The sequence below is a fragment of the Dichotomopilus funicola genome, assembly GCF_033296635.1.
Source record: "Dichotomopilus funicola strain CBS 141.50 unplaced genomic scaffold C8A04scaffold_78, whole genome shotgun sequence".
NCBI lineage: Eukaryota > Fungi > Ascomycota > Sordariomycetes > Sordariales > Chaetomiaceae > Dichotomopilus > Dichotomopilus funicola.
Window position 1 is genome coordinate 118,591 of NW_026944099.1, and position 27,470 is coordinate 146,060.

Sequence of the window (27,470 nt, forward strand, 5' to 3'; positions counted from 1 at the left end):
TAAAAGAAAAGAGTCAAGAAGATTAAGAGATATAATAGGCTGGGCTGGACCGGTCAAGGTCATGAAAGGAAAAACAGAAAGGACAAAAAAAAGGGGAAAAATGAAAAACCAACAAAAAAAAAAACAGGAAAAGAAAAGAAAAGCATGGCATGGGGGCGGCCATGCGTGAGGGAGGTTGTTTCATCTTTCTGGGGCGGCTTGCATCTTTGGCTTTGGCAGGGGTTCTGGGCGGGCAGGCAGGCGGGCGTTGGTGGTGGCCGTGATGATTGACCCCGAGATTGACCTCCTCTGGGTTCATTATTTGGCTTGCTTGGTTGGTTGGTTGGGTATGGCTGGCGTTCTTGTGAGTGTGACCTGATGACGGCCCCAGGGCTGACTGAGTGTGTGTGACTCCGTGACATGGGCGGTTGCTAACGGACTTCAGGACTGCATTTCATTTTGATACCCGAACGGTACGGAGGTGGCCTCCTGGAATTGAGAAAACGGTGCTGCCTCGGGGGTGTTGCACGTTGGGGTTCCTCGCATTTGGACCTTTGGGAGAGTCGGCCGTCTTCAAAGTTCCCACTCATCGACAGACTTTGAAGGATGACACTTCCAACCGCCTCCTTGGATTCCAGCACTGAACGTCACCAAACTTGAAACCCCAAGCACCCCTTGGCAGCATCGGAATAATACAGAGTGGTGGGGATTCTTTCAAAAGATTCGAGGTGGTGTAAGGGCTGTGGGTCTCGGGCCACAGATGACCACCTGAAAAGAGGGGGATAGGATGGGTAGATAGCTAGTAGATAGTTCAAATTCATGATCTTCATGATTCATATTGTTGTCCCGATTCTTGTGCCGTGATTGTGACTTGATGTAATTAATGAAATTGTGATTCGCAACTGTGTTTTCAAGGAAACGGGAGATGCCCACTCAAGGCGTTCCATTCACATCCCATGGATAAAAGGAAAAATACAATAAGACCAATACTAAACGGAACAAAAATAAACAAGAAAAGGGAAGTAGGGCAAAGCAAAATGAAACAACACTAATTAGAAGAGAAACGTAGGAAGCACAAAACTAAACTGACTAAACTGAAAAAAGAAAACAAGACAAACCAAAACCAAACAAAACTCAAAGATAAAAACGGTGCAATCCTAGACTAATTTCTTCACATATCCATGTAAGGTAATCACTAGAAGATATTTCAAATAAGGCCCAAACCACGGGTGTTCGTTTTTGTCACAGTATACCATCGCCACATTCATCATAGTGCGCTGTAAATCGTTGATTTCCACTTGAATGGTCACAAATGGGCCACCGTCACGGCGTCAGTGACACCCTGGGTGTGTATATTTGACGCAGGTGACCTTTCATGGCGCTTCAGCGGCCTTTCTGGCCAAAAACTTGGCCTCGGTCTCTTTCGGGCCACAACGATCTTCTGAACTCCATGCCTCAGATAAAGAAGATAAAGACTGTGTTTCCTCAGGCATGCTTTGAGGCCATTTCCAGGCCTGAGGATGTCCACAGAGAGGGCGAGCCAATTACTGTACTTTGGGTTGGTGAAAGGTAGCTCAGGCGCTTAAACAAGTGATTAATATCACACGTTTGTCACAGCATGCCTTATTTGTTGAGAACCGCGCCGCGATCTTCAGGAATCAAGCTAGCTCTGGATCTCACCGGAACTTCCGCCATGTCCGATTGCATCATTTCTTTCTAAATTGGCTAAATTCAACGTTTGCTCGTTCTCGTGTTTAGAAAGCAAGATAATCCTGAGACTTTTGTGGCGGGCTGGAGTTGTTTTTAATACAACACCCCATGGAAGAGATGTGTAATGCAACTACGAATGCCTCTATGAGATTATTGTTCTTATTTGCCAAGATATCTGCCAGAGTTACCTTGCGAGGTATACTAACCCTTCCAAAGAAGAAAAAATATCGGATCTAGAACTGATTATTCCACACCTGTTTCTAATATTTGCCTCCGGTTTCATGCCATGATCACTATCTTCTAGGGTTCTTCGTATGCAAATCTGGCGGTTACTAGAAGATTTATCAATCTACTGGACGGAGCACGCGAATCGAGAGCAATCCGATGAACTCTGGCCGAGGATGGACCGGAAACGGGATGTGAGGACCATGATTATCGTCTCCTGTTGAATTCCGAGTGTTCCGTACAACCCCTGAAACTACATAGTGCTGGCCTACACCAAGCCTAAAGAAGATAATATGCCAACGAAGGTGGATATCTACGTTGTATCATTTAGGTAGATGATTAGTTATTAATTAGTATTCAAGATCACCTATCAATGTAGTATTCATCATCAAAAATGACTGTGAGAGCGTGTTAGCTAGGCTCAATTGAACATTAAACTTTGTATCTCGTTCGAAAACCGGCCTAGCTGTGAGCAATCTGAAGAGTTATCGTAGTTCTGAAACTGCAGCGATGCCAAAAGGCAACCAAAATATACGTAATCAATCACACAATTACACAACTAGCAACTGCCGAGCTTCCTCTCTTTGAGGGTGAATTGTTTCTCCCGAAACCCCCAACTTCGTCACAAACAAGGGGTTGCGAATCATTGAATAATCCTACCGACTAAAACCTCAAAACAGACAAAAAAGGATTCATAAAACGGATCCTCCGGAGCAAATGCACCTCGCATCCTCAACCCCCACCACAATCCATCCCAACCCCAAATCCCTCCTTTCAGAAGTCCTGAAGCAAGCAAGCGCTCAACCCCTCGTATCCTTCAGCCTTCCCCCCTCCCCGGTAGAAAAGCACCGCGCAGGGCACACCGAATCACCTCCCTCCCTGAGTAATCCTCACAACTCGCTACCGGGTGTTTAACGCCCCCTCCTCCCTTTCCCTTTCCTTTTGTAGAGAGAGGTACGTACATTACAACCCCGGCATTTCGAGCCGCTTATCCCCTCCCCCCTCCCCCAGTCGGGGCCAGCGCCGAGAAAACGCCCGGTGGGGGCCAAAGAAAACCTGAAAAAACGTGGGTCGGCCCAGCTGACTGTAGGGCTGACTCGCAGCAGTCTCGCAGCGGCAGCGAGTTTTCTGCCTGTCACAGCCTGTGTGTTTGACCGACTTTTGTTACCTACCTGGTAGATACCGAGTTAAGCCGGGGCTTGTCATCGGTGAGTGCGCATGTGCGTGAGTGACTGAGTGTAAGCGTGTGTGTGTGGGTTAGGCTGCGGACTGCGGTGGTTGGCTGTGTTCGGGAATGCCGTGATCGGATTCTGATTCTTATCATCGCTATGGGCGACAAGGGAAAAAACAAGAACTCCAAGTGGGTTGTTGCCGTTTGCGACATGTTCTGTCATTTTGTGGAGCTTTCTGCATGTCACGTTGTTCGCACGTGTGATGACAGGGACTGGGAGAGAGAGGGATGGGACTGTGAGCGTGTGAGGCTTGGGTAAGTTTAGATTTGAAACTTGGAACCGCATTTAGCTTTGTTGACAGAGCTGAATGGACCAGTGACAGAGCTGGACCGAACTGCTGGGGCCATGAGACAGGCTGATGAATCCATGGGAAACAAGGGTTAGATGTGATATCGAGAATTGTGACAAGGGGTAATGTGATGTTCCTTTTGCACTGGGTTCGTATGGAATTTTAGCAACGGATCAGATGGAATTTGTCTCGGAAAACCGAGATGCGGACATAGCAGAATAAAACTTACGAAGGTCATGAATATCAGGCAAACGTGGTGAGAGCTGGGGGCCTCGCGACTCGCAGCTCGGTTGAACCCGGAGATACATGTGATTTACAGGCCGTTAAGACCGGTTCTAACTTTCGCAAGTAGAAGTGTAATGTGATCGCCAATCCAATCCGCACGTCAACCCGACGGTCCGTCGGCCACTCCTAGTCCTTGCCGAACCCATCAGGCGGAACTCCGCGGCTCAGCCTCCTAAAATCCGATCTCTCGATCCGGCTTGCACCGCGCAGCGCACGCCCTTTCTCTTTCCATACCGAGTTGGGAACAAGAAGTTGGAACTGCTGACTTCCAGTGCCGATGCAGCCGAGCTCCGTTCGTGAAACTCTCCTTTCCCCCCTCCTCCCTCACCAATGGCCAAAAGGAAGCTGAGTTTCGATCTCGGTTAGTTGACTACTGGGTTTGTTATTGGTCGTCTTACCGAAGCGCGCCCTTATGCCTGTCTGATGACGAACACACTCAACACAGTGATCAGTTTTCAACGCGTGCCTGACCAGCGTGGGAAACTATTAATAAAACCTTCGGCAGTAAGAGGATCGTAAATTCGAGGTGACTGTAACGTTAGCCCGGGAAGGATCGGCTGTTTCTCAACGATTACAGCAATACACGCACGTGTATTGTAGTGTAGCAGTGTTGGAACGTCTCACACTGGTCCTAAGAGTCATGCGAACCTTGTTCCAACAGGGGCGCCTGGCGGAAGATTCTTGGAGCCCCGACTCACCGAGAAGAGAGGAGATCGGCATTCGGATTTCGGTTACGACCGTGAGGCTCCCTTCGCTGATACCTCTGTGTGTCTGAACCGCCTCGAATCGTCACCAATTAATTAATTATACCGGGCGGGTCCGAGCCCATTACCCTGGTACTCGGGTCCCTCTCTGCGTGTCGATCCTGGTTTACAACCGAGCATGGGCGGACGATCCCCGAGCACGCGGCAGAAAGCTTACGTATGCACAAGCTTCAATCTCGGCGGATGCGCGAGCGGTATCCCCTAGAACCTGGTAACCTCGAGGACCTCTTATCCGCATGGAAACGGAGCGGTCCGCGTTAGGAACCCCTGAGACGATCCGATCTCTGTTATGCTGAACTGGAGCTCAAGGCCGGGATTCCCTTGTCGTGTCTCCAAGTCGCTTAGACCCGGAGGGCCACAGTCGGTGTTTGAAAGAGAGTATATCCCCCGTGGACTTGTGTTTCAACAGGACGATTAGTTGCAATGTCCCGTTAGTCTACTCCTTCTCACTCCCTAGAGTCCCTCTCGGGCCGCGTTTACTGCCTACCCCTACTCGCCGTCTGCATCTGAGCGCGTAGCTCCTGGGGGCCTGGTCCGACCCCCAAGAAGGATCAAAGTCTTACAGCAAATATTGAACCCATGATGTCCTCGTTGGGATATGCCTAACTCGATTTCTCCCACATCCAACTGGGGATAGCATCAAGGCAACCAGGCGGGGGACCCCCTTTCTTGTCCAGTCTTCCGCTGCTATCCGGGGTCCCGTGCCGCACAGCCCTCAACCACACTGGGCTCAGTCTGTGGCTCATGTGAAATTTGGACCTTGTGCTTTGTCAGGTATCGTTCTGTCGTTGGATTCCACCCATCCCGTCTCGTGTTGTTACCCGCTTGAGCGAAGACGAGGAGGCTTGAGCAACAGCGTTGTGACTCTTTTTGACTCGTGGTCTGCTGCGCGGCACAGCCCATCTAGGATAACCTACCCATTCTAGATGTTTTCACCCCGAGAGACGGTCGAGACTCGAGACTATTGGCGAAGGATCCGGTAGGGGTGAGGAAGGGGGGGACCATCTTTGACGCTGGTGCGATAATCTCGGTGAGTTGGTGATGCGTCATCCTCGGCCTTCTCGGCCAGGCGAGGTGAGTCTCTCGTTGGGGCGTTTAGCAGAGGCGGCATCGACGGTGCCGAGCGTGCCGACAGCATCGTCATGACGAGGAATCGAGGCCGGCGTATAAGTAGAGGGAGGTTCTCGTCGGTAAGATGGCGTTGGATATCAAGAGCGACAGTACACCTTCGTCTTCCCGTCGGTACTCATCCGCCGACTTCTCAGCTGATAACCTTCAACGAAGGCTTCTTCTTCTCTTCTCACCATGAAACCCTCTTTCGTCTCATTCCTGGCCACGGCGGTGGGCTCATGGGCGCTCAGCATCCCCCACGAAGTAGCTGCCCTCGTCGCTCCTCGCCAGTCTACCAACTGCGAGAACGGGCCCAACTCCCGCCAATGCTGGGGCGACTACAGCATCGACACCAACTATTACGACGTCGTCCCCGAAACAAATATAACCAGAGAATTCTGGTTAAATGTTGAGCAAGGCCCCTGCTCTCCAGATGGCTACGACCGTACCTGCATGACCTTCAATGGCACCGTGCCTGGTCCCACCATCATCGCAGATTGGGGCGACAACCTGGTCATCCACGTTACCAACAAAATGGCCAACAACGGCACCAGCATCCATTGGCATGGCATTCGCATGCTCAACAACGTGCTCAATGATGGCGTCCCCGGCGTCACGCAGTGCCCGTTCCCGGAGGGAGAGACCATGACATACCGCTTCCGGGCCACACAGTACGGCTCGACCTGGTACCACAGCCACTTCAGTTTGCAGTACGCCGAGGGCCTGTTTGGTGGGCTGATCCTGCGCGGGCCGGCCACGGGCAACTATACTGAGGACAAAGGCGTGTTGTTCCTCCAGGACTGGGCGCACCAGGAGTCGTTCGCTGGTTGGTTAACCGCGCGACAGGGCGCTCCGCTGCAAGCGGATAACGGGCTGATCAATGGAACCAACACGTACGACTGTAGCGGCAGCACGGATCCCAAGTGTGCGGGTCAGGGGAAGAAGTTCGAAATGGTGTTCAAGCAAGGAGAGAGGTATCTCCTGCGGCTGATCAACGTGGCCGTCGACGGGGTGTTCCAGTTCAGTATTGATGGACATAGCCTGGAAGTCATCGCACACGACCTTGTGCCGGTGGAGCGATACACCACCGACAGCATTCAGATCGCCATCGGGCAGCGGTACGATGTGATTGTCGAGGCGAATGCGGAACCTGGTAACTATTGGTTGCGGTCTGGGTGGATTGAGTCATGCCTTGCCAATTCCAATGCCGATGGCATCACAGGCATAGTCCGGTACGACGCCAGCAGCACTGACGAGCCAACTAGCGAGAGCACGGTCACGGTGTCCAAGAGTTGTCTCGGGGAACCGGCGGCCAATACGATTCCGCACCTCAAGTTGAACGTCGAAAACATTGGCGGGGGTGTCGTGTACGAAGAGCTGGGATTCCATCTGCCCAACTCAACCGCTCGTCTTGAGGCTACCGACTACTTCAAGTGGACCATCAACACCAGCAGTTTGCTGCTCGACTGGTCCGACCCGACTATGGCGCAGATATTTAACGGAGACAGCATTTTCCCGACTGATTACAATGTCGTGAGCGTCCAGGTAAGCCCTGTTTGGATTTGTGACTGCACCGGATGATATCGTTGCTGACTCCTTGGTGTAGCCGTCTGGTTCCGATCCAGAATGGACGGTCTTGGTCATCCAAGACACCAGCAATTTTGGGTAAGCATCATCTCTTCGCCACCGCCCTCGGTTTACCATTTGCGTAACTGACATCTCCTCTTTTCCTTTCACAGTATCGCTCATCCTATCCATCTACACGGCCACGACTTCTGGGTCCTCGCCCAAGGTACCGGGACTTTTGACGGCGACACCTCGGGTTTCAACGTGACTAACCCTTCTCGCCGCGACGTCTCGACGCTGCCCGGGAACGGTTATCTCGCCATCGCGTTCAAGATGGATAACCCGGGCGCGTGGCTCGTCCATTGCCACATTGCATGGCACGCTAGCGAGGGGTTGTCATTGGAGATTGTCGAGAGCCAGAGCTCGATTGAGGCCGGGGTCGATCCGACTAGTCGCCAACAGTTTGACGATGTTTGCGCAGCGTGGACTGGGTCCACCCCCGTCTGGCCGCAGGATGACTCTGGGATTTAAACTCTGAGTTGTGGGAGGAGGTCAGGAGGGGCGTGGATTGAGATTGTATCGGACGGTACGTTGGTTTGTACAAGTCTCTTGGTCTCTTCCTCTATTCGGACCGAGGCCTCGTGAGATCGGTCAGCGACTTGGTGGAGTATCGCTTGGGTAAGAATCAAGATTGTGGTAGTCGTGGTTTCGATTTGGTCTCCAATCTCTCTGTAATTGTATCATTCGAGTAATCAAGAGTCAACCATTCTGTCGAAACTTCCGGTCCTGTCTTCCTGATTCACACTCCCAGATGCTGAGATCCGGCTGCGGTGCTTGAATTCAAACCATTGGAAAGTCTTGTTGGTATGAAGCTCAAAAATGACTATCTTTTTTGGTTTGTTGCTTTTCTTGCTAATTGCAGCGAGCTGTAACTAGTCAAAAAGGGAGGAGTTGGTGAGCAGCGGAGTGACGGTTGTCGCCAGCTGGCGCTGAATTCCCCCCATTCATTGGCTTGTCAATTCGAGGAGCTTTCGCAACAGCACATCAGCATCCCACCACACCACCATGAGCCGGATCCCGACCGCCGAGCTGAGCAGATACCTGCTGGCAGGGCAGCTCACACGAAATGGCTGTCTCTATTCACAGATTCCTCGAATCCCCCCCGCCAGACAACTGCGTCGCCCTTCCACTGGTCAAACCCGAACGCTAAACACCCAATCCGACCCGACGACGACGCCAACGACCCCGCAAAATGCACCCACGCCGGCCATAACCCCGCTGCGAAAGCAGCTAAAAGACCAGGCCAAGGCAGCGAAGGCTTCAGGGAAGAAAAAGAAGAAGAAAAATGTGGACAACCAGACAGTGCCCGGGTGGGATTTGACCGTCGGCATCGAGATCCATGCGCAGCTCAACACTGCGCGCAAGCTGTTCTCGCCTGCGGCGTCCTCCGTCAACGACAAACCCAACAGTCATGTCGCTCTGTTCGACGTCGCCATGCCCGGCTCTCAGCCGCTGTTTCAGCCCGAGACCCTCATTCCCGCCGTACGCGCCGCTTTGGCCCTCGGCTGCAACATCCAGCCTGTGAGCCGGTTCGACCGCAAACATTATTTCCATTGGGACCAGCCGTCGGGGTATCAGATCACGCAGTACTACCACCCGTTTGCGCGTGATGGCTGTATCTCTTTGCAGGCCCGAGACGGTATCGCGGCGGAGGACGGCGAGGGGGTCGAGATTGGCATTCAGCAGGTACAGATGGAGCAGGACACGGCGAAGACCATGGCTCAGCCGGGTGGCGTGCACTGGCTCGACTTCAACCGTGTTGGTTTACCGCTGGTGGAGATCATAACTCGTCCGCAGATCCATCACCCTGCTACCGCGGTTGCCCTTGTGCGCAAGGTGCAAATGCTGCTTCGGTCCGTTGACGCTTGCGTGTTGGGCATGGAGGCTGGCGGGCTGCGCGCCGACATCAACGTGTCAGTACGGCGGACCGGGGCAGAGGGTCTAGGCACCCGCACGGAAATCAAGAACTTGAGCAGTTTCAAGGCTGTTGAAGACGCCATCATTGCCGAGCGTGATCGCCAGATTGCCGTGCTGGAGGCCGGTGGTGTGGTTGCGGGTGAGACACGCGGTTGGTCGCTTGGTAGCACCGAGACTCGGCGTCTTCGTGGCAAGGAAGGCGAAGTCGACTACCGTTACATGCCGGATCCGGATCTGGCGCCCGTGGTCATTGGCGAGGATCTTGTTGCGCGGCTGGCTTCTTCCCTGGGGATGCTCCCCGATGCTGAGGTCGACCAGTTGATTGACGAGTACGGTCTGAGCGCGAAGGACGCCATATCCCTGACTACAATCGACAATGGCTCACGCATTGAGTACTTTTACCGTGTCCTCGACGCACTCGAACAACAGCTCGGGATCAAGGCAGATATCGAATCAACCGATGATGCCAAGCAGCGTCGCGCCCTCATCGCGGCAAACTGGTGTCTCCACGAGCTGGGCAAGCTTGTCGAAACAGCCCCCGGCGTCGAAACGGCAGCTCTATCCGGCGACGCTGAAACACTTGTCCCTTCCGCTGCGCTAGCCACCATCCTCGCACACCTCCACTCCCGGCGTATCACGACCAAAGTCGCCAAGGAGCTCTTCTGGCGCGCTTTCCGTCGTGAGATCAGTGCCGACACGGTCACAACTGCCATTGATGACGACGGTTTATGGTTCAAGGAGTTATCACAAGATGAATATGCGGCGCTCGCAGATGAGGTGGTGCAGGGAGAGGAGAAGGTCCTGGGTGAGTTTGCTCGGTTTAAGCAGGGCAAGGCCAAGGCGTATCCGCAGGGCAAGCTGATGTTTTTGGTGGGGAAGATGATGAGGCAAGGCGGAGACCAACGGATGGACCCGGCTGAGGCGGAGAGGGTGTTGAGGGCGAGGATTGAGGAGGTGCATCTTTCAGGTTTGGGTGAATAACGACCTAGCTGGAAGGGCGTGGATTATCATATCGAAACGTTGAATGGTGATGATCTCCTGGAAATGCATCTGTTCACATTCGAGTTCAGCTCAACAAAGTTCGTGTCCCGCAGTACCATTAGCTCAGACGTTGGAGGTGGCTGGGTAATTATTCGTCGCTCATCTCAAATTCGTAAACTGACATATCTCATCTTCCATACTCCTAGCCTACATAAGCCCATGACTGCCCCTGATGAAACGCTGCCCAGAGTGTAACCCGACTCATCTTCGATGTCCTAATTATCACAAGGTTCAACCCACCCTCGATCTGAGATTACTCTCCTATTCCCATAATACGCAGCCTTCCTACAAGTGCTCCATTATCCAAAATCTCGCATCCTCACCCCCTCCTCACAGACGCCACAACCAACCCAACAACCGATGCCACAGCCACACGTCCCGCTAAGTCCGTAACCAGAGGTAGCGTTACAGCAGCAAGCAAAATCGCCAATGTCACGAGCAGGGCGGTATTCTTGACTTCATTCTTGTCACCCTGTGTCGCCAGGCCCATCGTTTGCTTTCCCGTGTCAGGGGAATGTGGCCTGGCCGGAAGAATGAGTGTTGGTGCTGATGTTGGTGAGGAAGTTGGTGTTGGTAACATCTGCGTGTTAGGCTGTGAGGTCTGATGAGAACGGTCTTCTGTAGCGCTGTGGGAGTTCTCTGGTGTGTAAATAGCGGAGGAGTACGACGAGGACCGGCTTCGGTAGGAGGGCTCTATTTCTTTTTCGTGGGTGTCGATACCACCTAAAGCGAGCCGATGGGGCACAGGCGTTGAGGGGCCGTCTAACTCTTCGTCAGGGAGTGGCGAGTAACCTGCTGATAGGGAGGAGGACGAGGAAGACGACCGTCTTCTGCGGGGTGGTGATAGACAGACTAAGTCCTCGGTTGGGTCGAGGAACCGCGTTTCCATTTCGGCGATAGGGTTGTGCGTGGCGAGGTAGGTGCGGTAGTCTTCGATGTCGTGGACAGATGCGGGTGAGAGAGAGAGGGTATTGGTAAAGCCTTCGAGTGCATTGTCTATGGTTCTGCGTTAGCAACGAACTGCGATACTGAAACCTTGTTCCGAGGGTAGGGTATTGACAGGGAACATACTATACTGGCCCAATTTAAACCCGACTTTCCCCAAGAGATCCGTCTTCCGCCACTGCAGTTCCCCGCCCGCCATGAATTCCGCCCGTCTCGACGCCGGGAGGATACAGTTCTGTAGTCTCCGCGTTTGAGTATCTGCAGTGTCGAGCCGGTGCAGCTGCTCCTCCAACTCGCTCAGCTCGTCTTGCAGGTGCAACAACAGCCGGTGGTTCAGCGCTTCGAACTTTCGGTAGATCGGCTTGATGCCGTTTCTAGCTGACTCGTCGTTTCCGCTATTATTGCTATCCTGAGAGCCCTGGGAGCCGCTTCCGCTAGACCCGCGTCGCGCTGGCCAGTGATTGGGTGTGGACAGCTTTGCTGCGAGAAGCTCGTAACCTGACATGGGCAACTTTTCGGCGCGTGGGAGATGCTTGGGGTAGCCTTGGCCGGGGGGTACGAGACGGGGCTGGAGCTCGCTCGGGGAGACGTGGGGGTGTTTGGCCGGGCCGCGGGACATCTCGGGAGTCCCGTAGCGATCTCGGTCTCTGATGCTTCCGTGAGTTTGGTGGGTGCGGGTGTTCCGGTAAGCTTTATGAGTCGGGCTGCCGAAGGATGGTTGATGGTAATGATACGCCTCTGTTGACTCTGGCCCAGCCGTGGGAAGATCCTGCGGTTGACCGTTTCCGCTCTCGCTGTAGTCAGGAGTCGTTGCAGCTGTGTGGTTAGTCGCATTGCGTCGTCTGCTCGCATTGCTTCCGAACGAAGAGACAGTTCGTGGAGACCAGTTGTCCGCCGCTTCTTCAATGGCCTGGCGAATTCTTTCCTCCGTAACAGCGGGAGAATCGCTTTCGAGGAAGTACAGTGCGTCTGGCGGTGGAAGCTGAGATTGATAGGGCGAGGTGTATCCTGGCTGCGTTTCGCCCTCACGCTTTTCTTCCCTTTCCTCTCCTTTTCTTGCTCCAGGTGGTGGCGTGCTTGGGTTGTCCACTCTTAGTCGCCCATCCTCCTCCTCACTAATACTCGCGCTCGAATGCCCCGTTTGTTCCTCTCGGTGGTGGTTAGATACTAGGTCAGGAGAGCTCAAATTGCTATCTCTCGTGCCATCACTTTCAGAGCCGGTCGCAGCGGACGGTGGGGGACGATCCAAGTGGCTTTCATCTACCCTTTCTAAGACGGGAGTGTCGCGGCCATCGCGGACAAGAACCGGTGCTGATATTGGCCTCCCTTTCTCCCCGTCTGGGATCTGATAATTGACCGATGCCCGAAAAAAGGTTACGTTCTGTGAAGCATCGTTTGCGCTATATGCCCGGCTTCGTTTCGGAGGTTGGGCGATGTCCGGATCATCCCGACCGTGACGAAGGGTGACTGGGATTTTATGTTCCATCTCCTGCTTTCACAGGGGATTGGACCCCTGATGAAATGTCGCGGCGGCGAGCGAGCGAGCGTCTTCCTGGAGGAATGGAATTTGTTTCGTGTTTTCTCGAGCTCAGCTCCTTGTGCGAGAACTTGACTTTTCCAAAGGCAACAAAAATGCGCATGTGTCAAACTCGACGGTCTGCTGATCTGCCTGCAAGCAGGCAACCTTCGGGCATTTGTTGGCCCGTCAGGCTGGGTGTGTGCCGTCACACAAATGCGGAGAGCGCTCATGTATTGGTTGGCGCCGTCGGTGTTGGTCGAGAAGCAGGTTTGGACCGTTTGGCGGTTGGGGGACCTGATAAAGTGCGGAAAAGGGAATTGAGGGAAGCAAACACCTATCAAATAAATGGATTTCTTGTAGCGATCGCTGGGCTCATAACGGAAAATGAAAGGACGAGACATTCGGGGGCAGTTCAACCGACATCATTGTAGCAGGCGCCCGGATAGTGGCGTGATTTTTCAACCGCCGAGTTTTACTATCTCACCAAACCAGCTTGACGCGTCCTTCCGCAGGCTGTGCTAAAGCCTTACTGCACACCCCGGCCCAGGGTGAAATGGCCCAAATATGCATCCGAGCATGCTGTCGAAGTGTCGGCTGAACAATTTGGGGCGTTTCAGAGCGAGGTGAGGGGTCGCGGATCTCCCCTGATGTGGCCCCTGGGCATCACATGACTTACACATGTCAGTCAGCTTGTTCGCTCGTGCCATAAGCCTCTACCTACCTACCTTACTTGATTCTATAGTGCCCCATATCAGATACCTACCCTAAGGAAGGATCTATCCTTCGGCAGGGTTCACATTTTGGGAACCCCTACACACATTGTCCGCTCTTGATTAGGATTCTTTGATGTTAACGAAGAAATTCCAAATTTCCAATTACTCCATCATTTCCGTTTGCGTTTGGGAGATTTATAATCCTTTGATCCGCTACCCTTTTCCGGCCAATCCAACTATAATTTATGATCTCTGAAGCTCAACCAGTCTGTCTAACTCCCTATCATGCTTCTTCACTCACTTCGGAACCGTCGCTTTGGCTGCCCTCCTCTATTCTCGCCCTTCCTGCCTGAAAGTCTTCTTTGTGTGTCTCGAGCCCCTCTTCTTCCAGCATAATACGCTCTGTAGGAACATCAGCATTATGTCTGTTGATTACCATCGGTGCAAGCAAGCACAGGAACAAGGTTACCATCTATCGTCAAGGATGGGCCAAGGATCTCGATGTTCCCTTCCCTTTGGGCCAGCCGTGCCTGCAGGTACTCAAGCCCCAACTCATACACATGACCCGTGTTGAAGGGACATTCTGATGTTGGGCAGTTCCAAAAAGTCGAGATGCTCCCGTCTCAGCGGGACTTGGTATGTTACCGTGACATTGCAGTGTGGCGCTGGAGAGCACAGGTCGATGTCCCCAGGGTCGGCCAACCTGTGACACCCGGGACAAACTCTCTGGATGGCAACGCACATTGTGTTGATCGGCTGGATTGTTGTGGGGGTGTGAGGTTGGTGACAATGTCAAAATGATAACGACTACTGTCAGCCAGAAGACAAAAGGGTCCGATATCTAGACATCACAGACAAAGCTAAGGTCAAATGCGGTCTTTAATGGTCTGAAAACATACAGCTCGTTTTCGGCACACAAATGCCTAGTCAAAACAAAGCCTCTGTTATGGCTAGGTGCGTTGACTTACCTATCCTGGCGGAAACAAAGGTTTTAGCAGTTACCGGATTCGGCCTTGGGGATCTGATAGTAAACAACCCAACCACCTTACCAAGCTTACCTACCTAAGACAAAGGGTGCGTGTACCAATTGAAGGGTAAGTTGTTCCAAAATTAAAAGCGGCTCGTAGGTACATCACTACGCAGTAAGAAGGGAAGAGTTTAATCAGAACCTGACTGGAGTGAAATCTGTTATACGAAACATCGAAAACTCTGGAGCGGCAATCGGCTGCACATTAAGCGTATATGCGAGCACAAGATCATCAGAGTGGAAAGTTCTAGGGACAACGTGAATCTCAATGTCACGACGTTTTGTTATGTCGATTGTGTGTAATATTCCGTTGGTGATGTCGCTACATCCAGACGTTGTTCTCTATTCCTCCACTATTGTCCGTGTTGCTAGCCTCCATCGGCATCGCTTTGCCTTCCGCCAAGGCCCGTGGCGGCTTCTCCTCCTCCAGGTCTGTTTATGCAGCCCAATTGATGGCATCATTGTGTCCACCTCCAACCGCCACTAGGGCTATGTTGATCTCCACTAGTTCCTTCTCGTTGTCTGCTCGCTGCTTCTTGAGCCCTTTGAGTCGGTAGTACTGGCGCTATCAGTCAGGTGTTGCCATGAAACCTGAAGTTGAGATCCCCGCCCCGGACCCTGCCCTTCGGGGTCGTCAGGCAGGAGCCGGTACGCGGGGTTGATCTGGTCACCGAGCCAAGCTGTTTAGATGGCACCCAGATTCTCTGTCGTGGTTCAAGTGACATAGGTGCTCTATTGCCGACCACTCCTCTTCAGTACCGCAAGGTGTGAGTGACAGGAATGGACCTGTCGTCTGCGCAGAAATGTCTGGTTTACAGAAGTCGTCGTAGTTAACTTCTGCATTAAGGTAGAATTCAGGAGATAGTTAAGTGTCAGATTTTGGGGTAATAGCAGCTTACACCCGCAATTTGGTTATGTGGAAAACCACATCGTCGGAGGAATAGCAACAGATCATCCTCCCCAGGGGTCCAGTATTGTGTCAGTCGCTGCGTTGCCTCATGCGCTGATATCTCCTGCTCTGCCCGAGCCAGGAGGAGATCAATGTGGGCAGCATGTTCGTCGCTGAGTTCTGGCAGGTTCGGGGTTGCCCGCCAGTTGGGGATGTGTCCTCCCAGAGCAACCCCATCAGGAACCTGGGCAGCCAAGGGCGCGACGGGAGGTTGTTGTTGGCTGTTATCATTGTTGTTGCCATTATTGACAGCGTTTAGGCCATCGTTGGCTTGGGCCTCCTGGTGGCCGGGTTCTTCATCCTCGGCTTGATGGTCGTCGTCGTCGTCCATGAACAGGTCATCATCAGTGGCCTCGTGGTCACTTGCGTGCATGGATGAGAGACCATCATCCGACTGGTCGTACCATGCTGGGAGTCTGTTGTCAACATTGCTCCAGTTCTGGCCTGTTTCTGAACCTGTTAGTGCATCTGTCAAACGTATTTTGAATTGCGTCCGCCGAGAGGAATCACTGGGAATCAGTAGAGAGCAGCTAGAAGACATAGAAAGACGTAGAAAACTGAATGAGTCGGGCTCGTGAAACAATAAGACAAAAGAAAAGCACGTACCGTCCTCATCGCCCCTCTCGCCCCTCTGTTGTGCCTCCAATACCCGTTCCACCCAGATCCTCACTCGGTCACGAGCCGCTTGCGAATAGCCACACCCAGGCGTGGTGCAACGCCATCCGTCGCCGAAATGGCGGCCTTCCATCAGCATCATGATGCTGACGGCGCCGACACAAGGGGTTTGTTGACAGCGGAGTGTCTCTTCGAGGCCGGAGCGGCATTTGCAGCTCGGACAGGTGAAGATCGCTGTGAAGCACATTGTTGTTTGTCTTTGTCTTGATGTACTTTCCCTGTGTGGTTCTTGGTGCTGTAGGTGATGGCTGTGTTGATCACTACGACGGGTTCGTCGCAGCGATTACGGCTGTGACGAGGAGGTTGGGATTGGGGTAATTGGTTGTTCGTTGTGATCTAGGGAAAAGACTTAGGAGATATGAGGAGTTGTGTATTAGGCGGGTAAAATGGTCGAGTCGTCGTGGTAAAGTAGGATGTGTGGATGCAAAACGAAGTCTGGTGTGAGGTGCAAAAGTTTTCTGGCATGGAGGGTCGAGAAACAACTGGGGGTAGGAGATTTCCTTTTCTGTGTTTTTCTTTGAGATCTCTTTTCTTTAGTGCGGAATTAGGGCAATATCCCTTACTCAACCTTAAGATGGGACGAAAGAAGCCATTCACACCCAGTGACCCAGTGCCTTCCCTGGATCCAGTTCAATACGGTATTGTGACAAGATTACCGCCTTATTTTCGTGTTTAAGTAAACTGCAACCCCTTGTTAACTCTTAACACAGTAAGTGACAAAAAGAAACTGCAAAGCAGATGAGATCGCGAGCGGAAGTCCTTAAACAGGTACAGGTAGCAGGAACATAGAGATGTTTAGACTCGTACTTTTCTCTCTACAGCGTTGATCATCCGGGTTCCAGCAATCACGGCCAAACGTTACATATACCAACTCTCCCCTAAAAATAAATATTCTCTTGGTTTACTGCGTGAGTTGCTTACCTGCCACAAGCTAGTTTCTTTTTAACACCTCACACACTTACCTGTTTGTCATCAAGTCCTGGCCGACCCATTCGCTTAACTACTTAGAGTTTGGCAATCATGGACTATGACAATAATCTGTGTAAAACATAATCACGGTTCCTTCGCTTCTGGGTTTTCGATTGAGATTTAGTTTCCGCCTCAAGGAGCTTGGTACCTTGGTATCCCCCATATTCGCTGATGCTCTCGGTAGGTATCTTCTCAAGATGCTTAAAGATCACTTGCGGTGCAAAAGGTTCCTGTGATGTAAGGAACGCATGAAGCTCCAGAAATTCCAACTCCATTGCTTGCTATGGTTCAGGATGATCAAGCCCTTCCAACTTCGGCGTACCCCCCCGATCTTCTGCTCACCGGGCTGAGATCGACTTCCCGCCCTGTCACAACCCGGTCTGATGGGAATAACACGGGGTGGTTGAATCAATGGTACAACTATTGTTAAATACTTCAACGTTACCGAGGGGAAATGAATTGTAATGGAGCGTGCGAGACCATCTGGTGACTTTGCACAAGTCGCGAATCTTCTTTGTGCAAACCAAAAGACCTATCAATGCGAGCACATCCAGGTCCTGGGGTCCTGCTGGCATCGTGAAGGCAAGCCGCTGCGAATTCCCGAGGGCAACCACCAGCAACCCTGAATGTTGCTGTGGGCGTTCGCAAGTTGCATGTTGGATCAATGGTGTCTTGGCCCAACTGGGAGTTCACTCCGGCGTTAGACAGGGGCCCATGCCTTGAGTGCTGCAGTTGGCCTGCAAGGCCCCAAAAAGAGGTCGGAAGTTGGTTGTGTGCTCGCTGTGGCGTTGGTATTCCTCCCTCATTTTGAGGCTTTTTTTGAGGGGTTCTTCTGCAATATGGTCTAGGCTATTCAGCAGATGTCATGACAACCCATTTAGCAGCCTTCCTCACCTTCTCGCCCGAGTCTCCTATGCGGACCGCACCGAATTCTAGAGCTGGAGACGCGGCCCGGGTGGAGCATGCAAAAGAGAAGGCGTCATCCGCACCAATCATCAAGCCTACCAAAAAAATAGGGTGGTGTTGCACATGGAACCTCGTTCCCGAATGCAGAACCCCACTGTGTCTATTCAGCCTCTTCCCAACCCGAGCTGGCGTCCACGCCGAGATTGCAACCCTGGTGTTGAGGTTGGGAACATGGAAGACAAGAAGTTTGGTATAAATGGGAAGAGGGCGCCGTTTGCGTGTCACGGTGTCTCACATGGAATGTTATTCTCCGAGATCATCTTGCCGACCTGCCCAGGTGAGAAACATTTGTCTCTGCCCCAGAGTTAAGCCAAGCCACGTCTTTGCCCAACATGCACTGGTTGTCACCGTTTGTCGGACTCCTCGCCTTGGCCGCTGCGGCTCCCAGCCCCCCGGCCACGTTCACGGAGCCAGTCAAAGGCATTGACAACAAAGTCTTCAAGCGGATCGTGCATTTCCTCAAGATTGCCCAAGCGACCTATGCCGGAGACTCGTGCCACATCAAGAATGTTCCCCGGCTGGCCACCTTCTACAACGCGACGACGGACATTTACGGCTGGATCTCGCGCGACGATGCGACGCGGGAGCTTATCATCAGCTTCCGGGGCACTGTCAGCGACATCAACCATGACCAGAACCTAAACTCTACGCTGGCTGATATGTCGGCCACTTTGCCCGAGTGTGTGGGATGCAAGTCGCACGGCGGCTACTACCTGAACTGGCTGTCTATCCAGGATCAGGTGTATGCGCGACTCCAAGAGCAGCAAGAGGCTTATCCGGACTACAGTCTCATTGTGACAGGGCACAGGTCAGTGGCGATATTTTTCTTTTTCCTTCTTTTTCTTTTCTAGAACAAGAGCATGATTCGTCCACGGCCGTTCCGGGCGACCGTCGCATATCTGTGTATCGCATGAAATGCTAACGGCGATCCCCGGACCTGCAGTCTCGGCGGCGGACTGGCCGGCATCAGCTCAGCCCACTTCCTCGCGCGCGGCCTGCGCCTGACAACCTTCACCTACGGCGAGCCGCGCATCAGCAACCCAGCCTTCGCAGACTGGCTCGACTTGCACTTCAAGACGGGTTCGCTCAAGACGACAGGCTACCTCCGCACGACACACGCCAACGACGGTATTATCCCGATACCCGCCACCAGCTTAGGGTATCGCCATCAGGGACTCGAGCTGTGGGCGCTCGACCCGCCTAGTGCACAAAACACGTGGGTTTGCCCGCCTGAGGGGTTCTGCGCTGAGGCGTCAAACAATGGGACGGGTATCAATACGCCGCATATCTTTTACTTTGGTGTTGGCAGTGGGAACTGCACGAAGACGGTATGAGCATGAATTGTGTGTTGTATATTTAACGTTACGTCCCACCAAAAGAAGACGTGACGAGCTGGGGAACAGAAGGCCCGGAGGTTGCATGGCGAACGAAGGTCCACTTGGGGGACTTGGCGAGCTTCACCGGTCGGTCTTGAAACGGACTTTTGGATGTGCAGCCAGTTTAGTTAAATCAGTATCCATTGCACAAGATGTATCCGTAATGTACCTTCACAAAAACAGTCGATACTTGCATGTATGTACATGTACCTATGTACTTCGTAAAGTTTGGAAAAGACTCAAGGACGTCAACTGCAAGTCGATTTCCGCGCTCTCCGGCCGCAACAAAACGCAAGGGAACCTGGGGTGATGCGTCCCAGCACCCAAGCTCGCTGTGGCCAAAAAAATTGACACACTCAAACAGGTAGCTCAAGTCTAATCCATTAACAGTGGATCAAATCTTAATAAATTTTGATTGTTATACGGAGTACTCTTTTTTGTCTTTTTTCACTTTCTCGATTTATTCTTTTTTGTCTTCTTTCCCTTTTTTTTGATTTATTCTTTTTGGTTTTTTTTTTTTTCACTTTTCAAGCAACGTAAGTTATCCAGGGACTTGGTGTGCCGCTTTTTTTGGCCATAGCGAGCCAAGTGATCGCTCGATGGGCGGGGAAGTTGAACATGGGCTTCCGAGCGGCGCAGGCATGGGAGTAGGATCAAAATGGTTAGCTTCTGGCCCATCAAGTCCCCTGGATCCTGCATGGATTTCAGTGAGCCATGCCTGAACAGGGTCGTCGGAAACCAAGCTCGGACTGCCCGGCGACTTTCACCCACCATGGCCACCATTGAAAGTGTCCTACACGTATTGTACACTATACTACACTAGTGTAAAAAGGGCAGTTCACTGGGCGGAAGGGATCGCGTCCGAAGTTGGCTTTCCAGTGATTTGTATTAGCGGCCTTGGCCAAGCGCCGGCGCGATGGGGCTTTTTGGGACCGCCGCCCCCTGAGATCTTCGGGCCGTTCCTCGGGAGCTCGGGAGTTGACCGGTCAAAGGCTTCCCAGCCATTGATACGACGTCGCAAATGGCCCTTTTGCCAAAATGGGCGATCACGTGATAGTCTCTCGCTTGCGCAGGTGGCGAAACTCCTGGCCGACTTCCCTTTTCATTTCATGCCATTCGCGAGGCAATTCCCAGGTGTTGGGCAACCATCGCGCAGTCTCGTTCGAGGTACCGGATTTTTACAAACGTTTCCTTTCGATGTCGAGGACTCCGAACGGATCACGAGTCAGCGACCAAAGGATTTAAGGTTTTATCAATCTCATGCTGGAAGACACTAGAGGAGTGGGATTGGTTGGGAAACTCCGTGAAACCCAAGCCCGAACTTTTGCCAGGGGGGCGATCTGGGCGCCGACTCCCACACGATCACCCACGCTATAAAACCTAGCCTGCGCTCCACTGCTCCCCACTCGCGTTTCGAGCGCTGCTCCTGGTCACGGCGCCTCATCCTCCCCACCGACATACATACAGTGTCAAGACCCCCCTTGAACCACGCCACGGTCGAGGCCGGGTGTGAACTTCACATCGCTGTCGTGCTTGTTGTCCATCCATCTATGGGTCGACCACAATGGCCAGCGACGCCAGACCGGGGGTGGACCTGAACGAGTCGCTGGGCCCCGAGTATGCCGCCGTGATCATAACCACATGTTCGATCGCGGTTATCACGCTGTTGCTACGCTTCTACACCCGTCTCTTCATCCTGCGGACACTCTTCCCAGACGATTACTGTATCATCGGGGGCATGGTAAGTGCGCACTGTCTGGGCAGGTTGTGGGAAAACCCTGTGAGACAGCGCTGACTTGGGCCTGTCTGGCGGACTAGATTGGCACCATCGGCATGGGCATCTGCTATGGCATTAGTAAGTTAGGAACTTCTAGGGCCCTTCCTTGCAGGAGGAAGACATGCGTTGACGCGCGGGATTAGCTATTATCCACGGATTTGGCCACCACATCGAAGCCATCACGCCGGAGGACTTGCAGATGCAGGCTAAGGTAAGCAAATCAGGGGAGACCCGACTCCAACAACATCAACCCGTTTCTATCGCCTTGGAGCCGGGCAGTCAATACTAGGAAGGGCCCCTGCTGACGTGCGTGGTCGTTACTCTGCAGGCCAGCATCGGCGGCCTCGTCTTCTTCCACTGGTCCCACGCGTTCGTCAAGTCGTCCATCCTCCTCCAAAACCTCCGACTATGTGTCACGACACTAGAGAAACGGATCTGCTACGGCGCCCTGGCGGTCATCATAGCCGAAGGGTTCGTTTGGATCTTGCTCACATTTGTGAGCTGCACGCCTTTCCAGGCCATGTGGAGTCCTCATTTGGCCAAAGTCTCTTGTATCAACCAGACGGCCAGCTACTATTCCTGCGCGGCCCTCATCATTCTTGCCGATTGCTTCATTATTGCGTTTCCCGCCTTCCTACTCCGGGACTCGATGCTACCGAGGTCTCAGAAGTGGGCCGTCGGGGCCATCCTTGCATTAGGAGGAGGGTGAGTTGTCAGGCCCATGCCCTTTGTTTTACTGCAGGAGGCTTTCCTTGAATGAACCCTTCCCACCCTCAACTCAATAATCGCCTGCTTGGCTCACACCTCTGACGCTCATGTTCTCTAGCGCGTGCCTTGTTTCGATCCTCCGCATGGTCTACATCTACCGGTCGACCAACTCGACCGACAGCACATGGGACAAGATTCCCAACTCCATCCTCGGCATCACCGAGGTCAACATGGGCATCATCCTCTCCTCGCTCGCGACCTTACGCCCGCTAATAAAACGGATCCGCCCCTCACTCTGGGCGATCAGCAACGTCCCTAGCACAGCCTCGTGCACACACCACAATCCAACCTTACAAAGGAGGCCGCGCCCCGCGAATGGCGACGATAGTGTCCTGGGCCGATACAGCAACAACGATGGAGAGGACGGAAGCACGACCGAGAAAGGGTGTACCTGTGCCGATGGGGGACGTACCGATGGAGCGGCACCTGCGGAGCTGGAGAAAACGGAACCTGAGATAATACCGCCAAGGTCGAATAATATAGTGGGATAACACAAGCACACATGGTTGTCTTGGAAGGGAGGAAAACTACCTAATTTTGGAGGGCTGTGGTTTTCTCCAGGGAGATGAAAGCTAGTTCTCAATGTCTTCCACGTTAGATTTACTTGGGAGCATCTAGCTTTATAATGAGTCCGTCGAGCAGAAACAGTCTCGGGGTATGATTCGGCTTATTATGACAGCTTAACCGGTTTTTCATTATTAAAGCACCTTGGGTAAAGGTTTAAACATTATCTCATCTTTAAATAATACCAGGAATACAGTGAGAAGTAGAAAGAGAGTCATGAAGCTCTGTTTTTTTTGTAACATACGAGGTGCAACAGCACTGCGTATCATAGCTGGCGCGGTTTCGCCTGTCCTCTTCGTCTGTTACCACTTACGTCCTCCTTCTGTGTACTGTGATTAGCCATCGTGCCGCACTTTGGTAATTTCCCGAGCAGTCAAACAAAAGAAGCATGGAAGAAAAGAAGTGTTGCTAAGTGAATATGTAAACCGATGAGACATTCTCAGTAACACTGTGCACTGTACTGTGTACTACAAACAACTTGTAACCAGCTATAATTACATAAACCCACCTCGGCACCATTCATGTAACTATGTATGTAACTTTACAGCTCTTCCATGTCACACATGTCAGTCTCAACCCAGCGACTGTGTTATAACCTGCCCCACTGCTTCCTCGTGTCATCAGCTACTCCTCACACCCACTCATCTCCCGGCCATTTGTCGCCGTCTGATCTTGGTCCAACGCGTATCACACCCATTTTTAGAGTGTCGAGCGAGGAAATTCTGTCAGTAAATGTGGCGAAACACTGGTTAGCTGAATCCTGAGTACATGTGCTAAAGTATGGCAATCAAACGAAACAGCAAAGGAAGAGGGGGGGAGGTAAATACAAGGAAAGGCCAGGAATAACGTACCGGGATCACGTTAATTGGGGTCCCATGCTGACGCAGAAGCGTCAGCAGCTCATCTTCCTCTTCAAACCACCGGGGCCACCGAGTTGGTACATCCGCTTGACCTCGCAATGCAATTTCGGCCACAAGTCTGTCCCTATGGGTGACAAAGTCCTCAACTTCTCCTTCTTCTTCTTCCTCTTCTTCTTCCTCGTCTTCTTCTTCCTCCGGATCGGCATCGGCCATCTCTTCGTCCTCGTCGATGCCACCGCTCTGACCAGACTCATCATCCCCCGAAAGAGGCACTGTCGATTCACGCTCGAATTCCTCGAAGTCCGGGTTTTCCTCTGGCCTGTTCATGATGGTATTGGCTAATTCAAAGCGTGGATAGTTAGTAACGGCATGTAAAGAGAGGGCTGGGACAAAACAACGGAAAAAAGAGCGGGGGGGGGGGAATAAGAACGGTCACAACAAAAAGGAGGGGAAAAAAAAACTAATAGACTCACCCGTATCACGCCGAGTTTGCCGAATCATCTGATCCACTTCTACCTCAACAATCTTCTGGGCAATCTTCTCTTTCCCATCCTCGCTGTAGCCGCACTCCTTATTTACGCATGACCATCTCTTAAAGTGATCCGGCTCCATAAGCTTTTGGAATTTCTGGATAATCGCGCAGTTATTGCCGTGGCTTTCGAACCGCTCGATGCGCCAGTGGCCGGAGCGGAAGAAGCACCGAGGGCAGATGAATATGAGCCGGATGCACATTTTCACGCCCGAGCTTGTTTAGTTGATTGCGGATGGTTTGTTTTGCTGGTGTGGTTTGTGCCAATCTATAGTAAAAACAAACCTGAAGAGGAAACGAGAGCACAGCTTGGGTGAGCGAGACCTGTGCGGCGTTGAGGGGTGCAGTTGTGTTAAGACGAAAAGAAAAAACCCCAGAGCCATTTTTTCAAGAGAATGGGGTTTAGACAGCGTATTTATTCGTAGTGTTCTGGTGGGAGGTGATAAAGGACACGAACAATACACAGAGTGGTGAACAATGAATACACGACGACTCCAGAATTCATCGCCTTGTGTTCAAGGACCAAAGAGTGAAGTCGAGACATAAAAAGCCTTTGTTGAAGTTGGCCTTGTCTTTGGATGGCGCTGTATCCGAGTGTACCAAAAATAGAGTCTCCAGGACTCCAAGGATAGAACAATGAATTGTAAGCCAGAGACTTGTGTGAAAGATGGGGGATCTGGAGTGGAAGAAAGTAGGTTGAGATCATCGTGCTGGTCAAGTTGGCTACTTTTGGGTTCTATCGCTGTTGTTCCGGAGATGGTCCAAGGTGGCAATTATTAGACTCAAGAAATGATATAAGAAAAGGGATATCTTTCTTCCCATCCCCTTGTGCTGATTTTCATCGTTCTCCAATCTCGCAGGTAAGACCGGGTATCACCAGAAAGAAAAGAAGACAAGACTCTATGATGGCGATTCAGAAGCAGCCGAAGAGTATTTGTACACGCTCCTGGAGAGGGCAAGGGTGAAGCGGGCCGAATTTCTTGTCATTCTTAGACCCAGATGACTGTGTGATGTTGTTTGTGTGTTGTTAATTAACTTGATTATCTCAATCATGGCCAAACAAGATAACATCTGGGGTCTTGTGACGCTCTTACTCACAAACGCGGCTTTCTACATCAGTCATTTAACTTCTTGACGAAATATAGTGCGTTTGAAGCGCGATAACCCTCGACATTTTAGGCTGAACGGGTTGCGTGACCTGGAGTGGATTGATCATGAAACGACGGCATCCAATGTTAGTACATGTTGCAGGGAATATGAACTCAAAGCCCAAGCATTAGTCAAGGAGAATAGGAAGGCTGCTCAAATGAGAAGAGAAATAAACGCTAATTCGATTGATGCCGCCCGCCCCAGTCTGTCATGACTCGTCTCGTCGTAAGCTCTAATCTACTAATTAACAATAAAGGAGTGATTTGCACCTCCGCTCTATCTGCTTCTACACATTAAGTTATCATGATTTCCAGTAGGTATGTCGTATCGGTCGTTGATGGCGTAAGAAAAGCCAAAAATCCATAAATCCAAACAGTCATAAAAAACAAAAGCCAAACAATCGGGAAACATCTTGTCGCGCGCCGTTTTTCGTCATCATCAGTCATTTCAGTGGTCGTGGTCATCGCACATAAATGTGTGTCCGGTGGGCTGCTGGTATAGCTGCTTGTCGGAAAAATAGTTGGTCGGGTAGTCAATATTGACACATTTCCCGCCGCCTGTTGGGCCAACATGAGGGCAATGGTCCTGTTTGCTTTGGTCAGTTCTGCGCCATTTGTTTGTCTTCTCGGTTTCATGCAGATCAAAACCTACATCGGGCCGAACTTGGGTCAGCACCACGTGGATACTCCGGCAGACAATATTGTCCCCCCACGCCTCGTCGTACGACCCGTAGTCCTTCTGCGAGAGCGTCGCCACGCATTCCTCAGTACTGTTCCATTGCGTGTTGTTGCCCTGGCAGCGCAACTGGGTTGCCCCACAGATCTGCTCGATGCTGGCGGCACGGAATTGCGCGTTGTCGGCATTTAGACCCGTGGTGGACTTCACCCAGCTGTTGAGGTTCGGGATCCATGCGTCGTATTTGAGCACCGCACCCTTGTGGTCGAATTTCCAGAAGGCGACCTGCTTCAGCGGCGGTAGCGGCTTGCCGTGATCGGGAGCGCCCGGGTTTACCACGCTGCAGTGCAGGTAGACCACAGACGCAGCGACACCTGGGCACTGCGAGCTGAACTCGGTGATCTGGTAGCTCGTGATGGCGGCCTTCGCTGCGTTGCCCTGGGGAAGCGGGGCGAGGGCGAAGAAATACTCGATCGAGCCCTCAAAATCGGTGAAGTTGCCAACAGGATCGACCCGGCCTACGACTTTGTGGCTGAAGAGACCGTCGGGGACACCGGCACCGCCGTACTGGAAGATCGGAAGTTGGTTAGGGTAGACCGTGAGGTTGTAGATGCTGGAGATGGTGTTGAAGTTCCGCTTGGCGAAGTCATGATGAGGCCGTTGGCTCTTGAAGTGCGGGAGCCAGTTCTTCGGCGTCGGCCAAGCGTGTGCCCCGGGGACCGTTAGACCTGTCCATGAACCAATGTGGGGCTGGAGTAACGCCCAGACTAGGGTAAGAATTGTGATGTTAAATCGAATCATGATGTTGGCATGATGTCTCAGATTTCGGGAACGGGAGGGAAGGGGACCCGGGGGGCTGGGTGAGAGCACGGCGGCGATGGCCTTAAGTAGGAACCAACCTCGGCCGGCCAGTGCTGAGATCCCCGTCTGCCTGTCGGCATCAATGCCAGCGTTGATTTTTTTTTTCGTCTTCCTGCCTTTCATTTTTTCCCCTCGTCCATCCCCAATCCCTGCGGCTGGGTCCAACCCATCGGCTCGGCAACGTGGCGGTCAAACCATGGCGTGCGGCGCCGGTTTGCCCAATCGAGCCGGGGTTGATAAAAACCCCATGCCGGGATGTTTTCCAGGGCAACGGAACAGACTCACCCGAAGCACAGCCAAAGAACCTCAAACAAAACGCGATTTGGATCCCACATCCCCCACACACACATTCGCACATCGAGGCGATAGTACCGATGTGTCGAAATGGTATTCGTTCCCGGCCAGCGCATGCGTCGAGGTCAGGGAAGTTGCTTCGAAGGTGCATGCAATGGCCGCATGGCCCAGCGCGCGAGTGACGTGGTCGGGGGATCTTGCTGCCGGGGCCTTTGGAGCCGGGGTGCATCAGCGAACCAGACTCGCCGGAACCGATAGCGAGCAACGTCCCGGATTGGCGGTTCGCAGGCCTGACATCATGCTCGTCGGGCGGTGGGATCGTGGGTTGTCGTCAACCCGGACATGAGGAACGAACGCCGACGACTTGGTTCCCCGAAAATTGGATGCCAATGCCCGAAGACGAGGGTGATGAAACCGAAGGCTGAGAAGTGGCCGTTGATGCCCGGCCTCGTCTGCAGCCTCGTGTGCCACGAGAGAATGAACGCATGAGACTTGGCTCTGGATTTGGAGACTCGGATTGGAACACTAAAATTTTGTGCATAAAGCCGGGCTGCCTAAGCCAAAATTAGTCTTGAACTGACAGTTTGGTTGAAGATTGCTTACATAATTCTGGGGGCTGGAGTGGCGCCCACTAGATCCACGGGTCCGTGGCAGTTACGTAAGCACAACGATTATG

The 27,470-nt window shown here is 52.4% G+C and overlaps 8 protein-coding genes across 8 annotated transcripts; 4 read left to right on the plus strand and 4 right to left on the minus strand.

The window, feature by feature from the left end:
• Positions 1–5,789: 5,789 nt before the first annotated feature.
• Positions 5,790–7,691, plus strand: C8A04DRAFT_14938 (laccase-2; the record flags this gene model as incomplete). Its single annotated transcript, XM_062778299.1, has 3 exons — positions 5,790–7,139; positions 7,201–7,259; positions 7,334–7,691. 3 exons carry the CDS (start codon positions 5,790–5,792, stop codon positions 7,689–7,691), a joined length of 1,767 nt encoding a protein of 588 aa, XP_062633829.1.
• Positions 7,692–8,225: 534 nt separating this feature from the next.
• Positions 8,226–10,118, plus strand: C8A04DRAFT_14958 (GatB/GatE catalytic domain-containing protein; the record flags this gene model as incomplete). The annotated part of the gene is made up of 1 exon (XM_062778308.1): positions 8,226–10,118. One exon carries the CDS (start codon positions 8,226–8,228, stop codon positions 10,116–10,118), a length of 1,893 nt encoding a protein of 630 aa, XP_062633830.1.
• Positions 10,119–10,497: 379 nt separating this feature from the next.
• Positions 10,498–12,096, minus strand: C8A04DRAFT_14940 (uncharacterized protein; the record flags this gene model as incomplete). The annotated part of the gene is made up of 2 exons (XM_062778300.1): positions 10,498–11,174; positions 11,250–12,096. Coding segments are annotated over 2 exons (1,524 nt in total), but the record flags the coding sequence as incomplete, so codon positions are not given.
• Positions 12,097–14,818: 2,722 nt separating this feature from the next.
• C8A04DRAFT_32045 (uncharacterized protein) lies at positions 14,819–16,193 on the minus strand (the record flags this gene model as incomplete). Its single annotated transcript, XM_062781956.1, has 3 exons — positions 14,819–14,941; positions 15,282–15,775; positions 15,938–16,193. 3 exons carry the CDS (start codon positions 16,191–16,193, stop codon positions 14,819–14,821), a joined length of 873 nt encoding a protein of 290 aa, XP_062633832.1.
• Positions 16,194–18,273: 2,080 nt separating this feature from the next.
• On the plus strand, positions 18,274–19,275 carry C8A04DRAFT_32046 (alpha/beta-hydrolase; the record flags this gene model as incomplete). Its single annotated transcript, XM_062781957.1, has 2 exons — positions 18,274–18,749; positions 18,885–19,275. The coding sequence occupies 2 exons, from the start codon at positions 18,274–18,276 to the stop codon at positions 19,273–19,275; spliced, it is 867 nt and encodes a 288-aa protein (XP_062633833.1).
• Positions 19,276–20,881: 1,606 nt separating this feature from the next.
• C8A04DRAFT_32047 (uncharacterized protein) lies at positions 20,882–22,353 on the plus strand (the record flags this gene model as incomplete). The annotated part of the gene is made up of 5 exons (XM_062781958.1): positions 20,882–21,058; positions 21,136–21,172; positions 21,238–21,305; positions 21,423–21,799; positions 21,921–22,353. 5 exons carry the CDS (start codon positions 20,882–20,884, stop codon positions 22,351–22,353), a joined length of 1,092 nt encoding a protein of 363 aa, XP_062633834.1.
• A 714-nt stretch (positions 22,354–23,067) lies between these two features.
• On the minus strand, positions 23,068–24,018 carry C8A04DRAFT_32048 (uncharacterized protein; the record flags this gene model as incomplete). Its single annotated transcript, XM_062781959.1, has 3 exons — positions 23,068–23,148; positions 23,278–23,624; positions 23,760–24,018. 3 exons carry the CDS (start codon positions 24,016–24,018, stop codon positions 23,068–23,070), a joined length of 687 nt encoding a protein of 228 aa, XP_062633835.1.
• Positions 24,019–25,411: 1,393 nt separating this feature from the next.
• On the minus strand, positions 25,412–26,440 carry C8A04DRAFT_32049 (uncharacterized protein; the record flags this gene model as incomplete). Its single annotated transcript, XM_062781960.1, has 2 exons — positions 25,412–25,549; positions 25,616–26,440. 2 exons carry the CDS (start codon positions 26,438–26,440, stop codon positions 25,412–25,414), a joined length of 963 nt encoding a protein of 320 aa, XP_062633836.1.
• Positions 26,441–27,470: the final 1,030 nt, after the last annotated feature.